Raw genomic sequence first — 24,411 nt, 5'->3', positions numbered from 1 at the left:
AAAGTGCTGGGTCACAGCGTGCCTGTACGTGTCCCTTTGTAGGAAAGCGCCAGGCTGTGTCCTCGACGGTCGTGCCATTTCCCCAGCGCCCAGCAAAGCCCGGAGCGCCACACCTTGCCAGCACGCTCGGCCCCTCCGGCAGGTGTCTGTGTCTCACAGCAACGTCACGCGCATCTATCTGCTGACAGCTGAAGGCCGTCCTGACAGCCTTTCCACATACATCAGTGCAGCTTTTATGAAGTGTCCACTCAGACCTTCTGACCCCCTTCTTCTTATGTTGTTCATCTTCTTCCTACTCCTTTCTGCCCAATACCCTGCGATCACTTCCCTGAACCTCAGGGGAAGACGCAGCTGTGGCCCCTGACAGGATTTATGACCCCACAGGCCTGTCTCCAGACCTCCTCCAGTTCACACTTTTCCATCCACTGAGTTCCCAACTAGTCCCCATCTCCAAGCCCCTGGATACACGCTACCTTCTTCCCAATGCCCTTCCCGTCTGCCTCACCCATCTTCCCAAACTCTCCAGAGTCCCTCTTTGAGGAAGTCTGCCCTCCTCACATGTCTATGCAGACAGGTCCCCTCCTCTTCTACATGCTCCCCTCACACCTTCGAGACCTCACGGACTCATTCACCTCCCGGCCCCTACCATCTACCACGAAAGGCACACAGACTACGTCCAAGTGGATATGACAGATGAATGAGCCAAAGAACTAGCAAAAGTCAGTCAGGGAAGTATAATAAGACCCTGTAATTTTTTTTTTTACATTTTATTTATTTATTTAACAGAGAGAGCGAGAGAGCACAAGCACGGGGAGCCAGAGAGGGAGAAGCAGACTCCCCGCTAACAGGGAGCCCGATGCAGGACTCGATCCCAGGACTCTGGGATCATGACCTGAGCTGAAAGCAGCCTCTTAACCATCTGAGTCACCCAGGCGCCCCAAGATCGTATAATTCTTAAAATGTATACAATAGGTCATTTCTACAGAAACCTGTTCACCGGCACAAAGCAAACTACATGATGAGGCTGAGAAACACCTGGAGAAGGAGGCGGCCAACCCCAACGCCTGCGGTGAGGACGGCCAGAATCTGAGACCCGACCCCCAAGACTCCACCACCTGAAGAAGACAAGCAGGGCCGTGCCCTGACCCTCCGTCAGCTCAGCTCTGCCCGTCCCGTCACGGAGCAGAACACAAGCCGTTATTCCCTGGGCGCCGCGTGTTCCAGGCACCGGCCAGACAACCAGACACACATTTCAGAGAAGCCTCTGGCTCTCGGGGCTGGATGTTAGCGTTCCCCCTTCACAGACGACCTACGTGGAACAGCAATGTGCCTCTGGCCCTCCAGGGCTCCCCGTGCCCGGGGGCAGTTTTACTTGGTCACCAGATACTCAGATTCAACCATTCGCTCTTTCTCGACTGCTACCCTGACCATCTCTCCCCTTCACTGTTTCCTGAAAATGTTCCACTGTTCTCTCTCAAGGCCAGGAGCGGCCATGAATCCTTTCCACTCCTATAAAGAAACACTGAGTTCCAAGAATATGGAGGAGATACGCCTACGGCATCTGTGAGAATCCAGAAGCCCTCCCTGTATAGACGTGCCACCCTTCCGTACCTTGATTTCTAACTTGTGGTTGATGGCCAGTGCAGAATGCTCCAGAGCTTTAATGACAGACGCATACGAGTCCGAGAACTTGGTGTATTTGCCCACAAGGGCAATAGAGCAGGTCTCCAGCAAGCGATCGTATCTATCACACAAAGGCCAAGAAACACCACATTATTTAGAATGTATATGCCACCACGAGATCAAAACTGCTTTCTAAAAAGAAGAAAAACATCTCTGGGAAGCATATAATGGGCGCAAGTAAGATCTGAGTTCTACAGACAGAACAGTAAAGAGGAAGCTACTTTCAAAACCATGTCGCAGGCTTTGCAAAGAAAGTAGGATTTTAGAACCGGGCATGAAAAAATGGTTTCCAAATCTCATACAAATTTTTTTTTAAAAATTAAAATCCCAAAGAACAAAAAAAAAAAATTAAAAGACGATTCATAAGAGTTAATGTGCTGAAGGGAAGAGTCAAATCAATTACAGGACATTAACACAACAGTCTATATTCACTAAAAATCTTCACCATAAAGTGTAACTATTAACAGAGCAAAAATGTTTGTAATATCGTGTGAAAACAAGATCCCAGCGCTGTGTGCCGTTCTCGTGGCTGCCTGTGGATTGACGTGGAAATGCACAGACTGACAGGGAGAACGTCAAGAGGAAAACGGCATCACGGAGCAAGGCAGGAGCGCCCCGGCCCCGCGCAGCCACAGCGGGCACGGCCAGCTGACGTGAGGAGAGCGCATTGCTGAACTTTAAGAGGAACGGGACGGTTCTCAAAGCGAGAAGCCTTGGCAGCAGTAGTAACACGAGACCGGAAAAACCCCGGCTCATCCTCTTCTGGTGGGCGGCACATTCCCAAACACAGCTCAGCCATGCAGGGGGTACCCGGGACGGCCGCGGCCACGGTCAGCCATCGGGCAGGCCTCGGGTACGAGCGCTCACCCACGGCCACCAGACGCCTGTTCGCATGTATCTCCTAGTCGTGGGGACACAAGGCCACTGACCTGAACCCAGCGCTGCCGGGCCTTCCTCATCCCTGATGCAATGACCTGAGGGCTGAGAGCCTGTCTCTGCCTCTCCTACCACCGAGTCCTTTCCTAGCATGAGCTGACAGCACAAGCAAACTCCCGGAGGCCCTCCGGAAAAGAGAAATAAAGCCCGGACTCCCAGCTCCCTATCACAAGGCAAACCTGTCTGCCATCTCTTTCCACTTCATCAGCATTTTTCGCGGCTGCCTCTCGATGGGAAGGTCAAGTCTCCGGAGAAAATAGTCTACGACCCCCTGCTCCTCTAGTAACAAGGGGACTCTGTAGATGGACGAGACATCATGGACACAGATCACCTGCGTAGAGACAAGCAAAGGGTATTTAATAAAAACAAACACGAACTGGGCTGGCAGCCTCCTATTGGACTTATCACCTTCGGAAAATAACTTCTAAATGTGAAAATGGCAAGGGCAATCTTCTAGAAAAATATACGTTACCAAAACTGACTTAAAACAGAATAAAAAATTAGTGGCTAATCGCTTATGAACATGACTGCAAAAATCCTTAAAAAAAAAAAAAAAAAAAGAATCGGGGCGCCTGGGTGGCTGAGCGGGTTAAGCGTCGACTCTTGATTTCAGCCCAGGTCATGATCTCAGTGTCGTGGGACTGAGTCCTGCATCGGACTCTATGCCTGCCCTCAGGACATAGTCTACTGGAGATTCTCTCCGTCTCCCCCCCCCCCCCCGCCCCTGCTCACTCTCTAAAATAAATACAATCTTTTTTTTTTTTTTAAGATTTTATTTGTTTGATAGAGAGAGACAGACAGCCAGCGAAAGAGGGAACACAAGCAGGGGGAGTGGGAGAGGAAGAAGCAGGCTCCCAGCGGAGGAGCCTGATGGGGGGCTCAATCCCACAACGCAGGGATCACGCCCTGAGCCGAAGGCAGACGCTTAACGACTGCGCCACCCAGACGCCCCAAAATAAATAAAATCTTCAAAAAAAAAAAAAATCACAAACCAAACCATGAATGTAGTTTAAACAAAGAATAAATTCATGTCCAAGTAGGATTTGTCCCAAGAACAGTGGCTGTCCAACCTGCCCGTACATTAGGGTCACTTGGGTGAGCTTTTAAAAATTCACGAGCCCATCCCGCACCCCACCCCACCTAAACTAGACCCCTGGGGGTGGCAGGGCTGAGTCTGAAAACCGCTGCACGAGGGTATTTAGCAGTGCAATTCACTACATGAACAGATTAAAAGAAGGGGGAAAAGTCGCCTCAGTGGATGCATATCTAATAAAAACTCAAAACCAATTCATAGTAAAAATTCTTGGTGAAGTAGGACTATTAGGGAAAAATGTGAAAAACATTAAGGAAAAAAAAGCCCACAGCAAACATCATTTGGGTCTCAATACTTAATATTAATGCTTAATCTTTAAAGTCTGAAACAAGGCAAAACAGGCCACTATCACTACTTCTACTCAGTAATGTCCTAGAGATATTACCCACTACAATTAAATAAGAAAAAATATATGTATATATGAACTGGAAAATAAGAAACAACTGCCAAGAAATGCGTATAGTATCACTGCTTGTCCATAAACCATGAGAATTTACAGGCAGACAATCAGAACTTGCAGAATCTCAGTAAGGCCGCTAGGCTGCAGGTCAATGAGAAATCAACAGGTCCCTATACATGGGTCCTATCTGTTTAGGAAATGTAATGTTTTTCTTTTGTAGGCTCCACACCCAGCATGGAGCCCAACACAGGCCTTGAACTCACGACCCCGAGATCAAGACCTGAGCTGAGATCAAGAGTTGGACGCTTAACTGACTGAGCCGCCCAGGGGCTCCTAGGAAATGTCATTTTTCAAATTTTGCCATTCATATAGTTACAAAAATTATAAATACATCTAGAAAAAAAACTTTACAAAGATAAAGAAATCTTAAAAAAGCACCTTTATAAAAAGAAAATTATAGATTACTATTGAAGGATAGTCTTTGCAATGAACTGGCTATCCACAGGCAAAAAGACAAATTTCAACTTCTACTAGAAAGTTGCTATCCATAAAAGTTAACGCACAGTGGATCCCAGGCCTAAATATAAGACCTAAAATTATAAAACTTCCAGAAGAAAACATGAAATCTTTGTGGCATTTGTTAAATGTAGTTCTTGGATATGAGACCAAAAGAGCAACCTATCAAGAGAAAACCGAATACACCAGAGTTCAGAAGGTAAAGCTTTTGTGCTCCAGAAGATGCCGTTAAAAAGGTGAGAAGCCAAGACATGGAGAAAAACGTGCGGATCGTGTAGCCGATAAAAGACTACTGGTTCAGAATATACGGAGAATTCCTGTAACTTGGTAAGATAAGCAACTCAACTAAAAAACAGGCGAAAGATTTGAACTCAAATTTAAATCTAGAAACGCTTGTCACGTTTATTTTACAAAAAATAGTAAATATTTTTTAATAACCTAGTCTATCACGGAATTGAATTACCCTCACTTAAGGTTAGAACTATCTCGAATAACTGAAATGCATGATAAGAAGACTGTTCATAACAATGAAATTATGCGGATGCTCCCCGTACAGACGGTCCCTGACTTAGGACGTCCTGCTCTAGGACGCTGTGAAAACCGCACACATCCGGTAGCAAGGGCACCCTGCATTCTGAATTTTGGTCTTTTCCCAGGCTCGCATAGGCCATGTACCCTCTCGTGTGGGCGGCCCCACCATCGCCGGGGTAGACCACCGACACACTCACAACCGCTCTGTTTCCCACTTTCAGTACAGTGTTCAATGAATTACACAAGATAATCAACACTTTATTGTAAAACAGGCTTTGTGCGAGATGATTCTGCCCCCTGTAGACTCATGTTTACGTCTTCTGAGAACATTTACAGTAGGCTAGCTGAGTTGACACATTTTCAACTTAGGATATTTTCAACTTACAACAGGTTTCCTGGGCCTTAGCCCATCGTTAAGTCATGGAAGATCTGTATGTAGTAGGAAGCGGAATTCCCGAGACACAGCTCCCAGCTTGGGAAGCACACTGGGAACACCGATCTCAGGCCCCGGGCCACGCTCAGACACGGACACCTGAGTGCTCGCGGAGATGGGGGGTCAGGGGCGGTCCTGCTCTCTGCACTTCGATGCCAGTGACTTTAACTCTTTGACCCTCACTTCCACATCCCCTGTCATCTTGTAAACGACCTGCTCTTATTTCAATGCTGCTGCTTCCTTCTCTCCTCTCTAGGCCAGCTGGGCCCTCCTGCCTCATCTCCTGGTCCTCAGTAACCCAGCAGCAAAGCAAACCACTCACAACCTAATCACAAATCCCTGGACCACGAGTGCTCACCACGAGTGCGACCTTTCCTGTTCCTCTCCTTCAGCCGACCTGACCGCAGCCACAGTCTCAACTTACCACCACCAGGCCTTCCCTACTGTGCCCCACACCGGACAGACGACAGGTCCCCAAATTTTGAATTCTGAATTTTGAATTTAACAGGTACCCTCCATTAGCACATGTTAACAAAAGAGACTAAAATAAGTTTAGAGCGTACACCACCTTAGACACCAGGCACCAGGAATACAAAGCTGAATGAAGGGGTCCCGGCCTTCAAGAAGCTAAGTCTGTGCGTAGAGACAAACATGGACAGACACACACACACGTGTGCAGGGGCAGTATAACAGACCCACCACCTGCACCCAGACACAGAGGTCACCCAAGAAGGATCCACCTTGAGGTCTGAGGGGGAGGTGGTCTGACAGGTAAAACTTCTCGGACAATACCGTATCCAGGCTGAGCCCTGAAGAATGAAAATGAGTAGGGGACAGCCAGGCCAGCGGGGAGGACGACACCATGCAGCATGGCTGGAGCAGAGAGTACAAGGAGCGGGAGAGAAGCGACCAGAGAGAGGTCAAGTGTGTCCAGAAAACCACAGAGCCAACAGCGTGAGTTCCAGGGAGCAGTCTACGGTCTGGAACTGTGAAGCAAGCCAGCCTCCTGAAAGTGGCCGGGAGACCCAAGGGTAACCAGAAGCAAAACACGACTGACATGAAGACAGAATCCCTACTAACCTGTTGAGGTTCAACGTGGCAGAACATGGATATCTTCTCCTTCACTGACGTGTCGAGAGGATTCGAGCACCTGCACACCACCTAGCAGTAAACAAAGTAAGACTTAGTTCAGACAGCAGAGCGGGATCACGAAGCTGTGGATTCTCCGACTGAGATGAGAACAGACGTCACCTCGTGAAGCCGACGGACACGTTACACGTTAACTCCGGCACAATGCAGGCCCACTCTGAAAATCGGACCTGCTTCCAAACCGAACTTCCTAAATCCCACTCTGGAGAAACGTTAAGAGGGTTGCCGTGCAGGTGAACACACAGACCGCGAACTACAGGAACCACCCAGGGTCTCCCTCAGTTCAAGTCTTGGGTAGGAGGGAGGGGACGTCGAAGGACGGACGGGGAGGAGAGACAAGGCACAACTCACGGGTGCCCGTGAGGCCATCTTCATAAAGGCCGCAGCTCAAAGCACGAACCCCGTTCCCCCACCATCAAAAAGCACGCCAACAAAACAAAGGTCTTACTGCCGGGGGCAGAGATTGTCCGTCTTTCTTTTTAACTGCAGTACAGCTGACACACGGTGTCACACGGGTTTCAGGAGCACGACATAGTGACTGGACTCTACGGCCTATGCGGTACTCACCACGAGCACGGCCGTCTGTGCCTCTCATCCTGGGCCTCACTCACGTCCCTCACGGGAAGTCTATGGCTCCCGTTCTGCCCCTCCCCCACGCCCTCCCTTCGGGCAACCACCAGTTTGTTCTCTGCCTTTATGGGTCTGTTTCTGCTTTTTGTTTGTTTTTTCGATTCCATATAAGTGAAGTCACACGGTACGTAGAGGGGAGATTTAATTAGGCATACAAGAGCACGATGAAACCAGGCAATCGTAAAACCTTACCAGATCTGGAGAAAGCCCGAGCCCTCTGAGCTCTCGAACGCTGTTCTGGGTGGGTTTAGTCTTCTGCTCCCCTGTTGAACTTGGCTATTTTACAAGAGGGAAAAAAAAGTTCACTTCTCTAGCATAAAGAATTTTCCGGCATGACTTTTCTCTGAACCCTTTATTATCAGTGTCTAATTTAGCTTTTATTCCTGTCAAAGGTGCACGCACATGTACCTTAGCGCTCCACAAGGTCTATCCTAAGGAGAGTGGTACCGGTGCCCACTGAGACCCTCTCCTTCCCCAAACCCCACGGGCAGCCACTCTCCCACTCCTGAACGACCATCCTGGTATGCTTCACACTTCTTGACATGTAGCTTGAGACGTGTCCCACTGATTCCACTGTCAGACAGAGGAACCCTCTCTCTCTACTACGTATGCACCTGTCCTGTGCTGACAGCCCATGATACCTCTCCAACGTCATCTGTGTTTAAACATTTAAGTCCTGCCCATCATAAACCATGCATCATACTTTTCCTTTCATCCAAATTTGGTTTGTTTCCCTTGGTTGGTGTTTCTGTTTTGTTTTCTTAATATGCTGAGTTTCCTAAGTACTAAATTACCCCTATTCTCCTCTCACACTTCGCAGATTTGCTGGGTACAGAATTCTAGGTTGGAAAGCATTTTTTTTCGGAGCACTTGTAAAGAAATAGTTTCACTGTCTTCTAGTTTCTAGTATTGCTGCTGAGAAAGTATAATACCTTACTCATTCTGGTTTTTCTCTTTACAGCCTTTTAGAATGTCTGCCCCCTTAGTCTGAAATCTCATAGTGATGTGCCCTGCTGTGGGTCATTTCCCACTCGGTATACCGGGCATTCGGTAGGTCCTTTCAATCTAGAAACTAATGTCCTGAAATGTCCTTGAATTCTTTAGATCAAAGGATCAGAAAACTTTTCCTGTAAAAGGCCAGGTAATGAGTACTTTAGGTTTTATGGGCCATACAGTCTGTCACAAGGACTCCAGCTCTGCTGTTTTAATACAGAAGCCACCACGGACAGCACACAAACACATGGGCACAGCTGTACTTCCATACAACTTTAACAGCAAAAACCAGGGGTGGGCAGTTTGCTGACCCCCGGTTCCGATGACACATCCCTTCCATTTCTCTATTATCTTCTGGAAATCCTAGCCCAGTCCTCTCATTCTCTTACCCCTGCTCTCCCATTTCCTCTCTTGATCTTCTTATGTACTTCCTCGGGCAGTTCTTCCACCTTCTTTCTCTCAAGTTTTTCATTCCTGCTATCCCATTTTTGATTTCCAAGAATTCTTTTCTGTTCTCTGAATGCTCCCTTTTTAGGGGATCCAATTCTTGTTTCATGGGTGCAGTTTATCTCCCCTCTGACTCTGAGGACGTTAGTGACAGGCTGTTCTGGTTTCTAAGTTTCCTGCTTCCTTCAGAGCCAAAATTTCCTCTAAGTTCCCCTTTGTCCCACTGTTTTGATTTCTTGTGCATTTAGGCGCTTTCTCCAAATGTCTGGGGATCACTGGCCACCAGCTGACATTTAAAAGCTAACTGGAAGTTCTGAGTGAGTGGGTGGGGGTAGGACCCTGGGGTCCCCACTGTTTCTCTGGGGAGCCTCTGAGGGCAGTGTGTTTTCTCCTGGGCTAGCCATCCACCCCATCGTGAACCTCGTGTGGGCAGTCCAAGCCTGGCTGTGATGATTCTGGGAACCGAGTGGCAGAAGAAGGCAGGGTGTCCTAACAGCATAAAAGTGTGCTTACCCCCCCGGTTTTACTTCAGTATTACCGCTCGTAACTATTGCTAGTATCTGCTTGTCTAGAATCCCTCTCCAGAGAAAAAGCTTCAGTCTTCAGCCAAGGTGGGAAAGGGACTGATGCCCAAGTGTGCACATTAGGGAAGGAGATGCTGGGGTCTAGCTGCTTCTCAAAGAGCAGTTATCATGAGCTGCCCCCCAGCCCCCAATGCACCTGGCGCTGTCCCTTCCTGAGCCTTCGGGGGTGGCGCAGGGCAAACATGGCTGCTTCTTGGCCGGCCCTGCTGCAGCCTCAGGATTCCGCTCTCCCACGTCTGCTACGTCACTTTCTGCACGCCACCTGCTTTCTGGCTTCCTATGTTTCATGCCCATTGATTCCTTCACATTATCTATCTTTGTGAGTGCTTCTCTTTAGAAAACAAAAAAAATTCCCTTAACTCTAACTGTGGCAGGGTTTCACCACACAGTAGAGACAACCCACCGTCTTCAAACACAACTTCCCTGGCTAGTCTTCTATATGTTCTCCACGTGATCTTTCCAAGAAGTAGGATTACAATAATTTTAAATTCACAAAGAAGATCTTGGTCCCCGCACCTCACATATGTAAAACAGATACAGAATGAAAACCATCGTCCTCTTTCTTCTCCCTCCCCCCAAAGTAGAAGCCGAGTGCCTCACCTGAGGAACGAGGCTGACGTGAATATTACAAAAGTTCTCTCTCTTGACCTTGAACTGGAACTGACGGAAGGCCTCAATGAAGGGCATGCTTTCTATATCTCCCACTGTCCCACCGAGCTACAAGAACAAAGTTATTGTAGACATCAAGCACTGACCCGTCCTCTCGTGGTTTAGCTCTCTAACAATGGCACCTCGTCATCTCAGCCTGGTGACCAGACACAGCATGACGTGGACATTCTGAGCCCGGATAATGTCACTTGGCAGTAACTGACATTTCCTTAAGCTGAAAGCTTACTTCTCTGGACAGGCTCTCCACTCCCCAAGGTTACAGATATGGCCGAGAAAAAGATCGGGTGAAAGATACACTGGAAATTTTATTTGTACGAAGTCACAAAGCAAAGAAACCTGAATCTTAGATATACTTAGTTCACTGTAAATAACTTTTGTTGAAAAAGTATCAGTTATAAAATTGCTGGAATTTGAGTCTCCTATTTCTGTAGGAACACAGATCCAACAGCTAGGACCAGCAGAACAGGAATAAAGGAACTGAAAGCAGTGGTGCTCCTTCACAGAGATGAACGTTCCTACCAGAGGAGAGCTGAAGGTCAGCTGACGTTCTCAAGAGACAGAGGAAGACGTGTCCTGCTGCTCTTACTGGCATAGTCCTCAGTGAGTGAATGTACACACGCTGGAAAGGGAATCACTTGCACAGAGGATTGCTTTCGATGGCACGGCCATTGCCAGGACGAGTACTGTGCCCAGCCCTGCCCCGCTGCAGTGAGGAGGGTCAAGGGCCCCGCAAGGCACTGTCGTATCGGGTGCTGATGGCTGACTAAGAAGGTGAATGTGCACAACGGGTCAGAAAAGACTCCTACAAACCTCAATAACGCACACTTGGGGTTCTAGGCCATCTTCATCCACAGGTATTAATGCCTGTCTCATGACCCACTCCTGGATTGCATCTGTGATGTGAGGGACAACTGCAAAAGAGCAAAGAAACACACACCTTACACTTCTGTCAGCACCGGTGGGGGCCGACGCTTACTATGACGATTAAGTGCTGCGGTCTTTGCCTGGAGTAGTGATGGGGTCATAAAAATACTGTTGAGACCACTCTTTTTTTTCCTTTTTTTTTTTTTTAAATAAAAGCTCTTTTTTTAAAAGATTTATTTATTTGAGAGAGAGAGAAAGAGCACGAGCAGGGGGGAGGAAGAGAGGGAGAGGGAGAAGCAGGCTCCCCGCTGAGCAGGGAGCCCAACATGGGGCTTGATCCCAGGACCCTGAGATCATGACCCGAGCCGAAGGCAGACGCTTAACCGACTGAGCCACCCAGGCGCCCGTGTGGAGGCCACTGTTAAATGGCATTTAAAAATCTCTGGGCTCACACTCCCTGCGGCCTCCTTTCCAGGTTTCCAAGTCGTGGCTGGACACGCAAGAGGGTAAGGCCAAGAGTGTGTCGGAACCCACATCAGAGCCCCGGTACCCTGGGCAGAGGCTACCCTGGCTGCACCCCCACTCAACGGACCCCGCGGCCACCCGCACCACTTACTGCTGAAGGCAGCCGCTTCATGCTGGGGGCTTTCCAGGCCCCTGTTCTGGTATGTTCCAGTTTAGGAAAGGATAAACAATCCACGGCTAAGAGTACGGTAGGGCAGGGTGGGCAGGGGCACAGCATCTGGGGCCAGAATGTCTGGACTCAAACCTCAGCTCACCACTCATCAGGTCCGGATCCTTGAGCGGATTCCTAAACTAGTCTTAAGCTCGATTTCCCTGTCCGCTCAGTGGAAATAACAGCGTCTGCTTCGAAAGGCTGTGGGAATTTTATACGACGCTGCTGGTAATATGCTGAGCGGAGTGCCCCACACGCCAGCGCTCCGTAAGGCCAGCTCCATGCAACACTTGTTAAAGTCCTGGTCGCAGGACTCAGGAGGCCAGCTCCTCAGGGGTAGGGTTACTGTTTGACTTGCTCCTCGTTTAACCGGCAGTGCCTCAGGCACCAGGATATGCATTATTTATTCCACGCACAGCAGCCAACGGGATCTTTTAAAAATGCAAAACAGAGCTGCCCCCCACCCCGTCTCTTAAACTCTTCAATGGCTTCCCACTACTCTGAGTAAAATCCAAACTCCGGGGCCATGGCCCAGCAGGTACAGTGTGACCTGGCTGCAGGCCACCTCACCCATCTCTCCACGCATCCCCCTGGTCACCGCCCTCCACTCCGGGACCTCCCTGACGGAGCCCCTGCAGTCCCGGCCTCTACGCGGGCTGTGCCCCCTCCTCCGCAGGCCCCCGGCTGGGCTGCCCCCTCCTGGAGACGCCCCCCTAACCACCTATCCAAATGGGCTGTCCCCACGCACTCTCTCTCCTCACTATTTACTTCCTTCACAGCTCTTATCAGAGTTTCATCTGTTTGTTTTGTGTCTCCCACACCTCGCTGGTCTCCTTCATCACGTAGCCCCAGGGCCAGGGAGGGTGTGCCGGCAGTTGGGTATTCAAGAAATATGTGGCAAATGAGTGCATACACGAATGAATGCACTGGAGGCCAAGAACAACAAACTGTATGACTGAGACCATCCTAACTCCTAACTGATCCCCTTTCTGTGTGTTAGGAGCTCAGAGAGACTTTCTCGCCCTCCCAACAATCAGGAAGGGCAAGTAGTTGTCTCCGTTTGACAGAAAAGGGAACCAGATCCCAGGTTCAGTAATCCGCCTGTGTTCACAGAGCTGGTAAGTGGCAGGGCTGAGGTCTCAATATGACCCCGTGCACCCCGAATCGGACCAGGACGGCCCCAGACTAGAGCTGGCTGTCAGCGTGATCCTCGGCTTTCAGTTCAGCAAAGTCTTAAGCCAAGAGCAGACTCACTCTCATAACTCAGAGAAAAGCCCCTTTTCAGCAACCCCCCCGCAAATTCGGACTTCTGCCACTACCTTAGACCAGTGGTTTTCCAACACTACCTTTCAAGAGTGGCAATTTTCTCAAATGAACGCTGTGGGGAACCCCAGGGCAGCAGACAGACACAAGTGAAGCTGGCTGGGGAAAGCGCAGGAGGCCCGGGGCCCCGCCTCTCTGACTGCCCCAGGCTCACGTGCGCCCCTGACTGGCCTGCAGACCAATATGCACAAAAGCCGTTCTTTTCCTACCCCTGTTGAAGTCAGCCCCCATGCATGACGTTACACACGCCCCTGGGCTTGCTGCCCTGACCTAGCTGCCTTCATCAATTCACACTCATCACTGCGTAAAAACAACAGCCCTCTGGACTCACATCCCGCCGAGGGGCTCACAGCTTCAGTGCCCGTCACGTGATTTTTTTGAGTAAACAGCTGTACAGCTCTGAATTTTCAACCCAAGGCATAGGTCAGTAACCATACCTTGACACTTTCAGGCTGAAACTGCATCAAAAGTAAATTTCTGTACGCAAAAGAAAGCAAACTGCTTAAGATTTTTTACACATTGAAGGCGAATCCAGTTTTACCTTGGACGGTTTTCCCCAAGTAATCTCCTTTGCGTTCCTTGTTGATGACGTACTGGTAGATCTTCCCAGTGGTCAGATTATTGTCCTTGGTGAGGCGGATGTCAAGGAAGCGCTCGTAGTTCCCCAGGTCAAGGTCTACTTCCCCACCATCGTCCAGCACAAAAACCTCACCTGGGAGGAAACAGCAGACATGCTCAGGGTAAGTGAAAAACGTATGTCAGGGCAAATGTGAGTCTCAAAATGTAAACACTCGGACAGAGCAAAGTCTGCATTACCTTGATATGAAGCAGAGAAATTTATTTCTAGAAAACTAAATATGACACAAAAGAAAGACAAATCACCAACCATTCTCCAAAAGGTAATAGCATACTTCCAGTCTATCAGAAAGCTCAGTCTGAATCAGGAAGTAATGAGCGAGCACGCAGCAGAAGGAAATCACAGCCTCAAGGACGGTGGATACAGGGAGCTTTATGGGAGAAGCGTGCCGTCTACGGCAGCCTAAGGAGAAAGAACTTTCAACAAAGCCTCCTACTTCAGCAGAACAAGGTTTCAGATGGGATAAAAACATGACTTCGTTCAGAACTCACACTGGATATTAAGGTCCTGTTGATTAGAAAAAGCCAACTTCTGGGTACACTTTAGTCCCAAACAAAGCTGTGGACTCAAAGTTTCCCCGATTCCTTTGTTTAGCATTCACTCCTTGACACGTCATTCTGGAACTTTTGCCCAGGATGGTTCATTCCTTCCATCACAATAGAAGAAGAGCTCAAAATGGGAAAGGAAAAAAGGTCTTGTTTTCCACCTCAGAGAGAGGATTCTATTCCAGAAACCTCTAGACCCTCATCACCACGTTGCCTGTTTAGATTTCTGCTTCCTCTCTGTCTAGGTGAGAAAAGCAAATTCTGCTACACTAAGAACCTTTTTGGAAGGGAGGAAATGCAAGTTATGTTCTGCAAAATACACACAACTTCCAAGAGCTGACCTGTTCTTCCACTACTCCACAATTACTATTTTAATGAAAGAAAGAAATGCACTGTGCTTACCATGTTCATATGGAGAGAATGTTCCTGCATCAATGTTAATGTATGGGTCAATCTTAATTGAAGTTACGTGTAAACCACATGACTTCAGTATTGTGCCCACGCTGCTGGCGATGATTCCTTTTCCGATTCCTGATATAACACCACCAGTAACTAGTATGTACTTCATTTTACTTTTTGACCTGGGAGTAGGAGAAGGAAAAATTACAAATAAAATACATTTCCACAAAGCACACGTATCTGGGTTCAAAGGCTAACTCTGCACCCTCCAGGAGCCTGTCTCTCTATCTGCCACACGACTCTGGAAGGTTGTTATGTGGGACCCTAACCAATACTGCCAGGGATCACTGAATGGCTTTAGTCAAACAGGAGTTGAAAAACAACTCGCTAATCAAATAATGCAGCTTTTGTTTAAAGATCTGACAACTAACAACCTTGAGAGACAACCTAATAAAAAATAAAATGTAAAAATTTAAAAACAGCTCTGCTGATACAACACTACGCCCCAAATGCTGGCTGACATAACTGCTGGACCCCGGGGCAGGCGGAAGCCGGCTCCTCATTATTCTCCCTGCATGGAAAGAAAAAAAGATTTCAATCTTGGATGAGCACTCCGATTGCCCCCGAAAGAGAGCATGTCTCTGGCTAACCTACAATGCATCACCAAGAAAACACAGATTCTCTACATTATGGAAGAGAGAATGAAAGAACTTCAACGTTTAAAAGGAGTTGCAATGAAGCCTAAAAATCCTCTAATTAGAGGTTGTTCTCTCCTGTAATTTACTAAAAACTTACTCCTTGTCAGCAACCTCGCCCAGGTGTGCCATGAGAAACTGTATATACTGGAGGAAAAGAACATCACATACCAAACCAGCCTGAAGCACATCATGGGCAGAGGACTCAAAGAGAGGACAGATTCGATTAAATCCAAAGAGCAGTACAGCTGCGTCCAGGGAGGGAGGAAACAGATGTGGTGAGAGATAAAGGAGTGGATGGAGGCAGGAACAGCAGAGACCCAACATGAGGCGACAGCAACAGGCTTGCCAGGGAGAATTCATCACTGGCCCCTAGCTTCAGAGGCCCAGACACTTCACTTGGTCGGTAGACCCAAATGTGACCAAAATGAGAAACACAATCTCCAAGTAGAAGAGAATGCTTGCTTTGGCATGGTCAGGACATTTTCCTCCTCCGGGAACACTTCATGTGAAGCCAAATTATAATAAAAATAAGCTAAGAAAGGAACAAGGAAACCGGGGAGTTCTGCTTCAAGCATTCCCCCGCCCCACTCCTCCCCAAGGCAGGAATGAATACCCTTGGCAAAGTTAAGAATGCTAAAAGGACTTCCTCCTGGGACAGCAAGGAAGACACCCAGACCATCGCTTGCTCCTTCTACGCTGGTACAGTATTTCCAAAAGCATGCTCCCTGGTTTCTGCAAAATGTATATGGGGTTCCCATGAAGTGTTTTACAGACATATAAATCAGAGAAATGCTGTTAAACAGTCAGTTGGTTTAACGCCAGACCTCCAGTAGCCTTTACTAAGTTAATGCATCCTGTGATCTCCCCAAATGGGTATACAGTATGCAGTTTTCCCAAATTCGTTTGATCCCAAGTCCCTAATATCTGGGGGGGGGGGGGGACACTACTCTTGTCACCTCACAGTCAAATGGCTCCTTACAGACACATGAATATCAGATGTGGCTACATTTTAGATGCGTTCTCATCAGGTATATCCCTGACACTATACCTGGTCTCAGACTCAATTTTAGATGTTTCTAGAAAGTCGTCTGCCATCCCAAGTGGGCTATGGAGCAGGTGACTTTTACAGAAGACTCGTCTCATCCATTTGCCTTTGATTTGCCCCAATTTTGCTCTAAGAGCAACAGCTCTCTTGAGGGAAGATTCCTGCAGTTTCCCACAGCGCCTGTGCTCAAAGGCCAGGGGGAGAGGCTGACAGGACCCACTCGCTCACACTGATGGGTACCCCGTGTGGGTGCTACTGTGCTGCACACTTTGGGGACCACAAAACTTTTTTTTTTTTTACTTTTATTTGCATTTATTTTACGCAGAATTTACTACCGGGCCACAGGTTTTTGTTTCTTCAGTTTCTTCTGAGATATCTTTTTCTTCTGTGCAAGCTCCTCTCTGGCTTAGGGACAATCTGCTCTTTCTCAGTCATGACCATCTCAGTGTGGCAGGGAGAGCTCATGTACGGGTTCAGCGAACCACAAGCCCTGCGATGCCACATCTTGGGGACTTTGTTCATCCAGATGTGCTCAATGACAACACTGAGGTGGGGTACACTACCGTCACCTCTAAACCCTTAAGTTCAGCATTACTCTCTGCATTTTTAAGCATGTGCAGTAAAAATTCAGCACTCTTTGGGCCCCTGACCCTGGGTGCAGCCCCACTGTTTGGCCTGGCCACACCTACCAACTCCATCATTGTAGCAACAGAAAGGCACACATTGCTTCTGCAAAGTGAAATCCTTCAGATACTTGGTGGCTTTTTGGATATGCATACCCATGATGGCCTGAGCAGTTTCACATGTGTTCTTAAAGTAAACACGAAGACGTGAGCCTCCTGATCTGCATGGTTTTGTAGGGTTTTCTGGGTCAAGTGAATAGTGAACCATTTTCAGAGATCACCTCAGGCTGCTTACGGGAAGAACGGGGACCACAAAACTTAATCAGATCTGGGCTCATAACTCAAGCTGCTCACAGTCCAGTTAGAGACAAAACATTTACAAATAAATGAGTAATCCAGTGATGGTGGGAAACAGGGACAACATTTGAAAGGCATACTTAGAGAAGACAGAGCAGAAAGCTTTCAGTGACAAGACCAGGGTATAGATCATGGCCCAGCAGAAGAAGGTGTGAGAAATTAAGGCAGGGAGAGGATCTAGACTGCTCCTGCTTTGTTGACCTGAGACTTGCAGTGGGTCTTCGAGGACTCACTGTAAGACATAAAGCATGGGGAAAGGACCACAGTGAACAGGAAGGTGAAGGCCATCTACAGAAAACACAGATAGGGCCAAGAAAAGAGGGGGAGGGGGAGACAGTGGGAAATAAGTTGGAAATGTAAGCAAGGGACCAAATCATGGGGAAACTTGAGTGTCCTATCTGAACTTTATTCTGAAGGCAATGGACACATTAAAAGGTTTTCAAGCACAGAAGTCACATAAATGAAGATGCCTCAGAGGCCCCTGGCTGGCTAGGTAGGTAGAGCAAGTGACTCTTGAGGTCTGGGTTGTGAGTTCCAGCCCCATCTTGGGTATAGAGATTACCTAAAAATGAAATGTTTAAAACAGCAACAACAACAAAAGAATTCTTAAAAAACAAAAACAAAAAAGGGGGCGCCAAGCTGGTTCAGTTGGTGTAAGAAGCGACTCTTGATCTGGGGGTTGTTGAGTTCAAGCCCCACGCTGGGTGTAGAGATTACTTAAAAAAAAAAAAAAAAAACTTTTAAAAAAATGCATCAGAGGAATTCGACAAAGATGGAAAGGAAAAAAAAGCCTTTTTCTTGTTAAAAATGTTTTGCGATCCACTTCCAGCCCTACCGCTTGTGTACCGAGACCTGTCAGGTCACTCAGCTGTCCGAAGCCCGGGTCCTCCCATCTGTAAAATGGGGTGAGAATCTCCCCGATCGCCTGTCACCAGGGCTGCTGAGGACCGCACATCCTGATGAGGGTGGCCTTGAGTGTGCCACGCAAACGTAGTGCACTTCTTTAAAACGCAGCCTGCTCACTCCGGGCGGCCGGGGGTGGGGGGGCCGGGGGGGCCGCACCCGGAGCCCTGCGGGCGGGCGGGCGAGCTGCAAGGCCCCTTCCGCCCACGGGAGTCGGGGCGCGCCCGCGGGGCCGTGGCCAGGCCGCCGAATCCATCCCGCACGCGGCGGCGGTCTCGGACCTTGAACCGCCTCCCCGCGAGGCTGAGGCCGTGCGCCAGGGCCGCAGGGGCGAGGGCCGGGGCAGTCCCCACCGAGGGCGGCCGCCGGGGCTGCTGCGGGAGGGCTGAGCAAAGGGGCTCCCGCGCCTCTGCACGGCCCTCCCGGTCCCACGCGTCATCCCCGGCCCCCCGGGCAGCCGAGCCAGGCCGCGCTGAAATGGTCACCGCCGGCCCCCGGGGCGCCGGCCCCGCGGCCTTTCCCGCCGCCCCACGCCCCTCGCGGCCCGTCTTCCCGGCGGCGCCCGGCCACGCGGCCCCGCGCGCGGGAGCCGGCTTCTCGCCGGCCTGGCCGCCCGCCCGCCCCACTCCCGTTAGGCACGCAGCCCATTGGTCAGGCCTGCGAGCCGCCTCACCCTGATTGGCGGGAACGGTGTCAGTCAGCCGGCGGTGTGGCTGTCCGGCGTCGGGCTCCGCTCGCGCAGCCGATTCCCGCACGGGACAACAGCTCCCCCGGGAGCCCTGGGGTGAGCCTACCTGAGGCCGGCTTCCAGGCCTGCCCTCGGCTAAGGAGCTGGGGGTGCGACGCGCGCCGGGCCCCGGGTCGCCAGTGAACCAGCCCGGCCGCATGCGCCCGGCAGTCTTTCACGGAGGCGGGCTCCAGGCGGTGCGCACGCAGAGGCGGGGGCGGGGCGAGCGCACGGGCCCTCCCCGGGGCGGGGTCTGGGTGCGCGGGCCACAGGGGCCCGAGTGCGCAGGCGTGGGGCGGACGCGTTTTCTCGTCCGGGTGGGCGGCTCTGCGGCCTTGCTCCCGAGCACCTGACGCCTTGGAGATGCGGGAGTTCGAGACCTGGCTGGTTGCGGCCTTTCTGCCTCGCAGCCTTTGTCCGCAGTCGGTGGTCCAGGCTTCCCCTCTCACAGAGGACTCAAACCTGGCAAATCTGTCGGCTCCAGCAACCTTCTAGAGGAGGCTAGATCATCACCCCACGTCTCTGAACCGTCCGACCTCGTGAGCACCACGTACGCGGCTACTGGTGGTGCGACCCCGGTCCATCTGTCCCGCCACGCCCTCTGGACCGAAGGACCGCGGCAGTGTCACCCCGGGCTGGCCTCTAAATGGGAAAGCCTGGGAGGATGGCTGGGCGCTGACTCCTTCCTCTGGCGGCCTCGGTCCCGCATCTGCCCTGAGGGCGGCTGCTATGAATGGAGAAGGCTCCAGAGACATCCTTTCGTCCAGCTAACATTCATTGCGTAGCCCATATGTGCCACACGTTGTGCTGGGCTCCAGAGGACCCTGTCCTGAGTGTAACGACGTGGTGGGGCTAAGTGATGAGCTAATTGCATTTCATGGTGATGCTTACAAGTTTTTGCTGCTGAAGTGCCCGTCGTGGGAACTGACCAAGTCTGGTGTAGATTGGAGACGCAGGCAAGAAGCCCTGCCCTGGAAAAGTAGATTAAAGCTAACAACTGAAATTGACTGGCAAAGAAAGGGAAGGGAGAGGCTGGGAGTAAGAATCAGTGAGGCAGAAAGAAAATCCCATGTAAAGGCTCTGAGGCTCAGAAGAGCCTAGCACAGCCAGCCTGGAAGCTCTGGAAAGAGCCCAAGGAAGAGAGATTTATGAGATCAGGCTGGAGAGGTGGACATGGCCATACCATGCAGAGCATTAGAGCCTAAGTGAAGGATTTTCTTTCTACAGTGGAAATCCATAGATACAATAGAAATTTTTTTGAGGAGGGGATTTTGTTTTTTCCTTTGAGTAGTAAATACATGCACATGGTTAATTTTTTTTCCCTTCCAAACACTACACAGGATATACTTGAAAAATGTCTCACCTCTGTACCCCAATGTTCCTGTTTTCTTCCCTAGAAGCAATTTGTCACCAGCTCTTCTGGTCTTCATTGAAAGATTAAAAGGGAAAAGTGTGACATGATCAGGTTTGTTTTTCAGGAAACCGACTCAAACAAACGGTTTCCAAGAAAACAGTTAGGAGACTTCTGCAGTGGCCCAAAGAGAGCTTCTGGCTCCTTCCAAATCTGGATCACCACTGCTCCTCCCCTGCCAAGCTACCCAAGCTGCACTCAGCTTTGAATCTAAAACATGCTTGGGATGTGTTTGAAGATGTGCTATGACCACACATTCTTTCAAGAAGCATTTGGTGTTTATCTTAGCGCTGGGATATGACAGACACTGAAAACATACTTGCCGAAGAAACAGAGATGCTGTGGGAGACACAGGGATGAGCCATTCGGTTTTCTGGCTCATCACTTTACCCTTTCCTCTGCCTTTTCCTCCGCCATGCTCCTCCTCAGCACTGGTCTTGCTTCCTATTTCACTGAGAAAATAGAAGTCATCAGGAGAACCGCCTTGAGCTCCCAGTGTCATATCCATCAGCCTGTTTCTATCTCTGCACACAAGCTCTGCCTTCTCTCCTGTGCTGTGGACAAACTATCCTCATTGTTTCAAGCGCCGTATCTTCTCGTCAACTCAAGAATGTCACTCTGGTAGTCTTCCCCTCTCTACCAGACCATTTCCACTAGCATGACACGGTTTCTCCCATCTTAAATGCCCTCTCTTGACTGTACATGAATCTCTGGCTACCCCTCATTCCTCTGTGTGCTTTTCAACACAGCTCCTAGAAAGTGCTGTTTGCACTTGTTGTCTCCAGTTCCCTCCCTCTCTCTGGAGCTCATTCTGTTCAGGCTATTGTTCACATACTTCCACTGAAACTGTGCTTGTTGAAAATTAACCTCTGTGTTCCCAGGCCTCTGTATCCAGCCCAGACTCGAGTCCCAGATAAAGACACCAGTGTGGCTGTACGTGCATGGTGTGAGTGCGTGTGTGTATTTTCATGTTCCGGCTGCTCATCTCCCCAACCCTGAGCTCACAGACTCCCTGTGGGTTTATGGGTGCAGCCATGCTGCCCCCAGACCCTGCTCCTGAACGGACTACCTCCTAACAGCATTTGTCACAGCTAGTCACTCCCTCCTCAAAGCATGTTCTTTCTCGAGCTTCTAGGAAACCATTTTCTCTGTTTTCATCCTCTTTCACAGGCCTCTCCTTCTGGGTGTCCTCTCCTGGAGCCGTTCCTCTTCCTGACCTGTAAGCATTGGTATGCCCCTGGGCTCAAAAGATCCCTTCTGCATCTATAATCATTCTCTACATGATCTCATCCAGACTTTAAGTACCATCTATATTCTGACGACTCCCAAATTGATATTTCCAGCCCGGACCTGTCTCCTGAACTCCAGGTTTGGGGCTCTTCTAAGCATGAAAGTCCTGGCAGGAAGAAACAGGCACCTGGTCTCCAGGTGGGACAGTTCTGCAATGCTGGGTCTGCTCTGGAGCTGCCCCTGGGATCGGGCCAAGGCCTACACCAGGGGGCAGCAAACTTTCTGAAAAGGGCCTGATGATAAATATTTTAGGCTTTGGGGGATGTACAGTCACAGCGCCTCAATTTTGTCTTCGTAGCACAAAAAGTGAAATACCTGAACAAAATCCATGTGACAGAAACAGAAATACGGATTTGATCTGAAGGCCAAAGTTTGCCAACCCCTGCACTAAACACACCTCTTGTCTGGTCTAGCTCCTTCCCTGCCCTATGGTGCTTCCCCCTTTCAGGTTTCACTTGAGAGCATTGCTCAATTATTCACTTACACAAGAACCCCATCTCTGTCCTTGTTCCTAGGGAACATGACCTAGGACAGGCCTCTCCTACACGTCCCTCCGTGGTGCCCTCCCTGCCTTCCCTAAGACATTTATCACCAGGTGCTGAAATTACAGGCCTGCTTGTGCATCTCCTCCCCACCCGATCATAATCTCTTTGAGGTTACTTCACATTTCTATGTCTCAGATTCTTTATCAGGTATAATTCTCATTCACCTTTTAATAACTTGAATTCCCACTACCACCCTGTGATGCGAATGCCATGCTTATTACTGTATTCCATATGATGAATGCCCTCCTGAGAGCACAAGTGAGGGTTCACTTTGAGTCCTTTCTGTTCTGCACCCCCCTTCTGCCCAACACCAGATCTTACTAATTGTTTCCTCACAGAGGCTCCTTTGAGTGCCTTTCTTCATGTTCGCATCACTATGCTGGCCCCCTGGCCAGGTGTGCTAATAGATCATCTGGGTGAGCCATGGGGCAGGAAGGAGCCCACAAGTACTGACTTAAATTTGTATGTTTTGCCCAGATGGGGGCTACTTATACTAAAGCTAAATTTTTTTTTTTTTTAAGAAATACGTAAATGGTACAAAATTCAGAAGGCAAAAGGGAATACACAGGGATGCCTGGGGGGCTCAGTCAGTTAAGGGTCTGCCTTTAGCTCAGGTCATGATCCCAGGGTCCTGGAATCGAGCCCCACATTGAGCTCCTTGCTGGACGGGATGTCTGCTTCTCCCTCTCCCTCTGCCCCTCCCCTCCCCCTGCTTATGCTCTCTCTCTCTCTCTCTGTCAAATAAATAAATCTTAAAAAAAAAAAAAGAATACACAGTAAAAACTTCCCACACGTGTCTAGTTCCCAGCCACCTAGTTTTCCTCCCAGAGGCAACCAGTATTACCAGTTTCTTGTTTGTCTTTCAAAGGTACTCTGTACATAGTCGGTATCCTCTCTTACTGGCTGTATATTATTTTAGTGCAAATGTGTTATGCTGGATTGCCCTCACTTGAGCCAGCTTGCTTTAATGCTTTAATGATGTTTAGTGAATTAGTTGGTTACCCTCGCTTGGACGTGAAGGGATTTAAAGCTGTGTGTGCGTGTGTGTGTGTGTGTGTGTAAAATATGAGAGAAAAAAATGAGGCAAAGCGAAAATTAGGGTAGCAACTTCTTCTCCTCAATGACACTCCACTACCTTCAGGATAAAGTCAAAACCACAACTTGATTTAATGAGGTTATGCACAAACTGGCCTCAGTTTACTCCTCTAGCCATACGACCCACCCCACACTCTAGCCAAACTGGGCACTTTCAGTTGCCTAAACATGCCCTTTGTTCTCCTTCCCGCATCTGGATCTTTGCACAGACCTCTGTTGGAAAACCCCTTCCCTTTGTCTTCCTAATGTCACATCTCAGCTTGGCCTTCCCTTGCCCAAAGTAACTTTCCTGGACAGCCTTCCAGGGGCTAACACCTCTTCTCCATTCTGCTATCACCGCCTGGACTTCTCCAAGTGCAGTGCTCACAAGTCGTGTTTTGATGGCTTATGTCCTTGTCCAGATCTCCCCCTTATGTCTAAGCTCTGTGAGCTGTGGGCCCTGTTGACCTGATTTACCAATGTATGCCCAGTGCCTCGCCGGTCCCAGCACATAGCGCACCTTTGGAAAATATTTTTCCCCTGCAAATAAATGAATCTGGAAATTAAAGTAGATCCCCAATCCTGTAAGCTTTCTAGAGGTGAGTCACAAATTTTACTTTAACTTCCCAGCAGCCAAAGTGAGAAGGGTCAATATGACTCACAGAAAACCGTACAATAGTTGCTCAGGAGAAATATTTCCTCAAATAACTCTTCGCTGACTCCCTAGAGCCCCTCATTGACACCCCTAAGCACCCCCCACACACTATTTTTCCTTGGTCACATTTATTAAAACTATAACAATTGATGGGGTAATTCGTTATTTGATGTCTGTCTTCTCTGCCGGACTGTATTTCATTTATGAGTATACCCCAGCACCTCTCACATTGCCTGCAGTTAATGTTTACTGCATGAATTAAAAGGACCTTAATTCCTGTAACTGAGATCAGAAATCAATTTCTTCTGGGAGTCTTCATGGAGAGGACTCGGGATGTGTAATGCATGGATGAATGGTCTCAGTAACCCCCGTACGGCAGACCTATGCTCACAGGGCTCCTCCCTAGAATGATTCTCAATAAAGGCTGATGGCAGTGCCACAAAGAGCAGATCAGGCAGAGCAATTCTGCTAAGAGCCAACAGGATGCCAACAGTATGCAGTGTGGGAGAGAAGCCACCAGAAGGCCTGGCTTATTCAGAAGTAAATCATGAAGCATCTTCTTGTGCTCGTCTATA

The 24,411-nt window shown here is 49.3% G+C and overlaps 1 protein-coding gene across 3 annotated transcripts in view; it reads right to left on the bottom strand.

The window, feature by feature from the left end:
• The window catches only part of CTPS1 (CTP synthase 1), a 29,919-nt gene extending 10,864 nt beyond the window's left edge, over window positions 1-19,055 (bottom strand). For 2 of the 3 annotated variants that reach the window (XR_015726222.1, XM_045799854.2), the window contains exons 1-9: window positions 18,808-19,055; window positions 14,512-14,690; window positions 13,469-13,639; window positions 10,875-10,975; window positions 9,996-10,112; window positions 7,564-7,647; window positions 6,673-6,753; window positions 2,799-2,950; window positions 1,612-1,744 (exon numbers count right to left, since the gene is read on the bottom strand). Coding sequence is in view for 2 of the 3 variants with exons in the window: in XM_045799854.2 (XP_045655810.1) it covers window positions 1,612-1,744; window positions 2,799-2,950; window positions 6,673-6,753; window positions 7,564-7,647; window positions 9,996-10,112; window positions 10,875-10,975; window positions 13,469-13,639; window positions 14,512-14,677 (1,005 nt within the window). In the remaining variant the exon portion in view is untranslated. The remainder of the gene's footprint in view (window positions 1-1,611; window positions 1,745-2,798; window positions 2,951-6,672; window positions 6,754-7,563; window positions 7,648-9,995; window positions 10,113-10,874; window positions 10,976-13,468; window positions 13,640-14,511; window positions 14,691-18,807) is intronic. The other variant, XM_045799856.2, reaches the window with a different exon arrangement.
• Window positions 19,056-24,411: the final 5,356 nt, after the last annotated feature.

This window comes from Ursus americanus, chromosome 12 (assembly GCF_024610735.1).
Source record: "Ursus americanus isolate L20-20 chromosome 12, mUrsAme1.1.p, whole genome shotgun sequence".
Taxonomy (NCBI): domain Eukaryota; kingdom Metazoa; phylum Chordata; class Mammalia; order Carnivora; family Ursidae; genus Ursus; species Ursus americanus.
The sequence above is the reverse complement of the archived record's forward strand: the minus strand, read 5'-3'. Positions and strand labels throughout refer to the sequence as shown.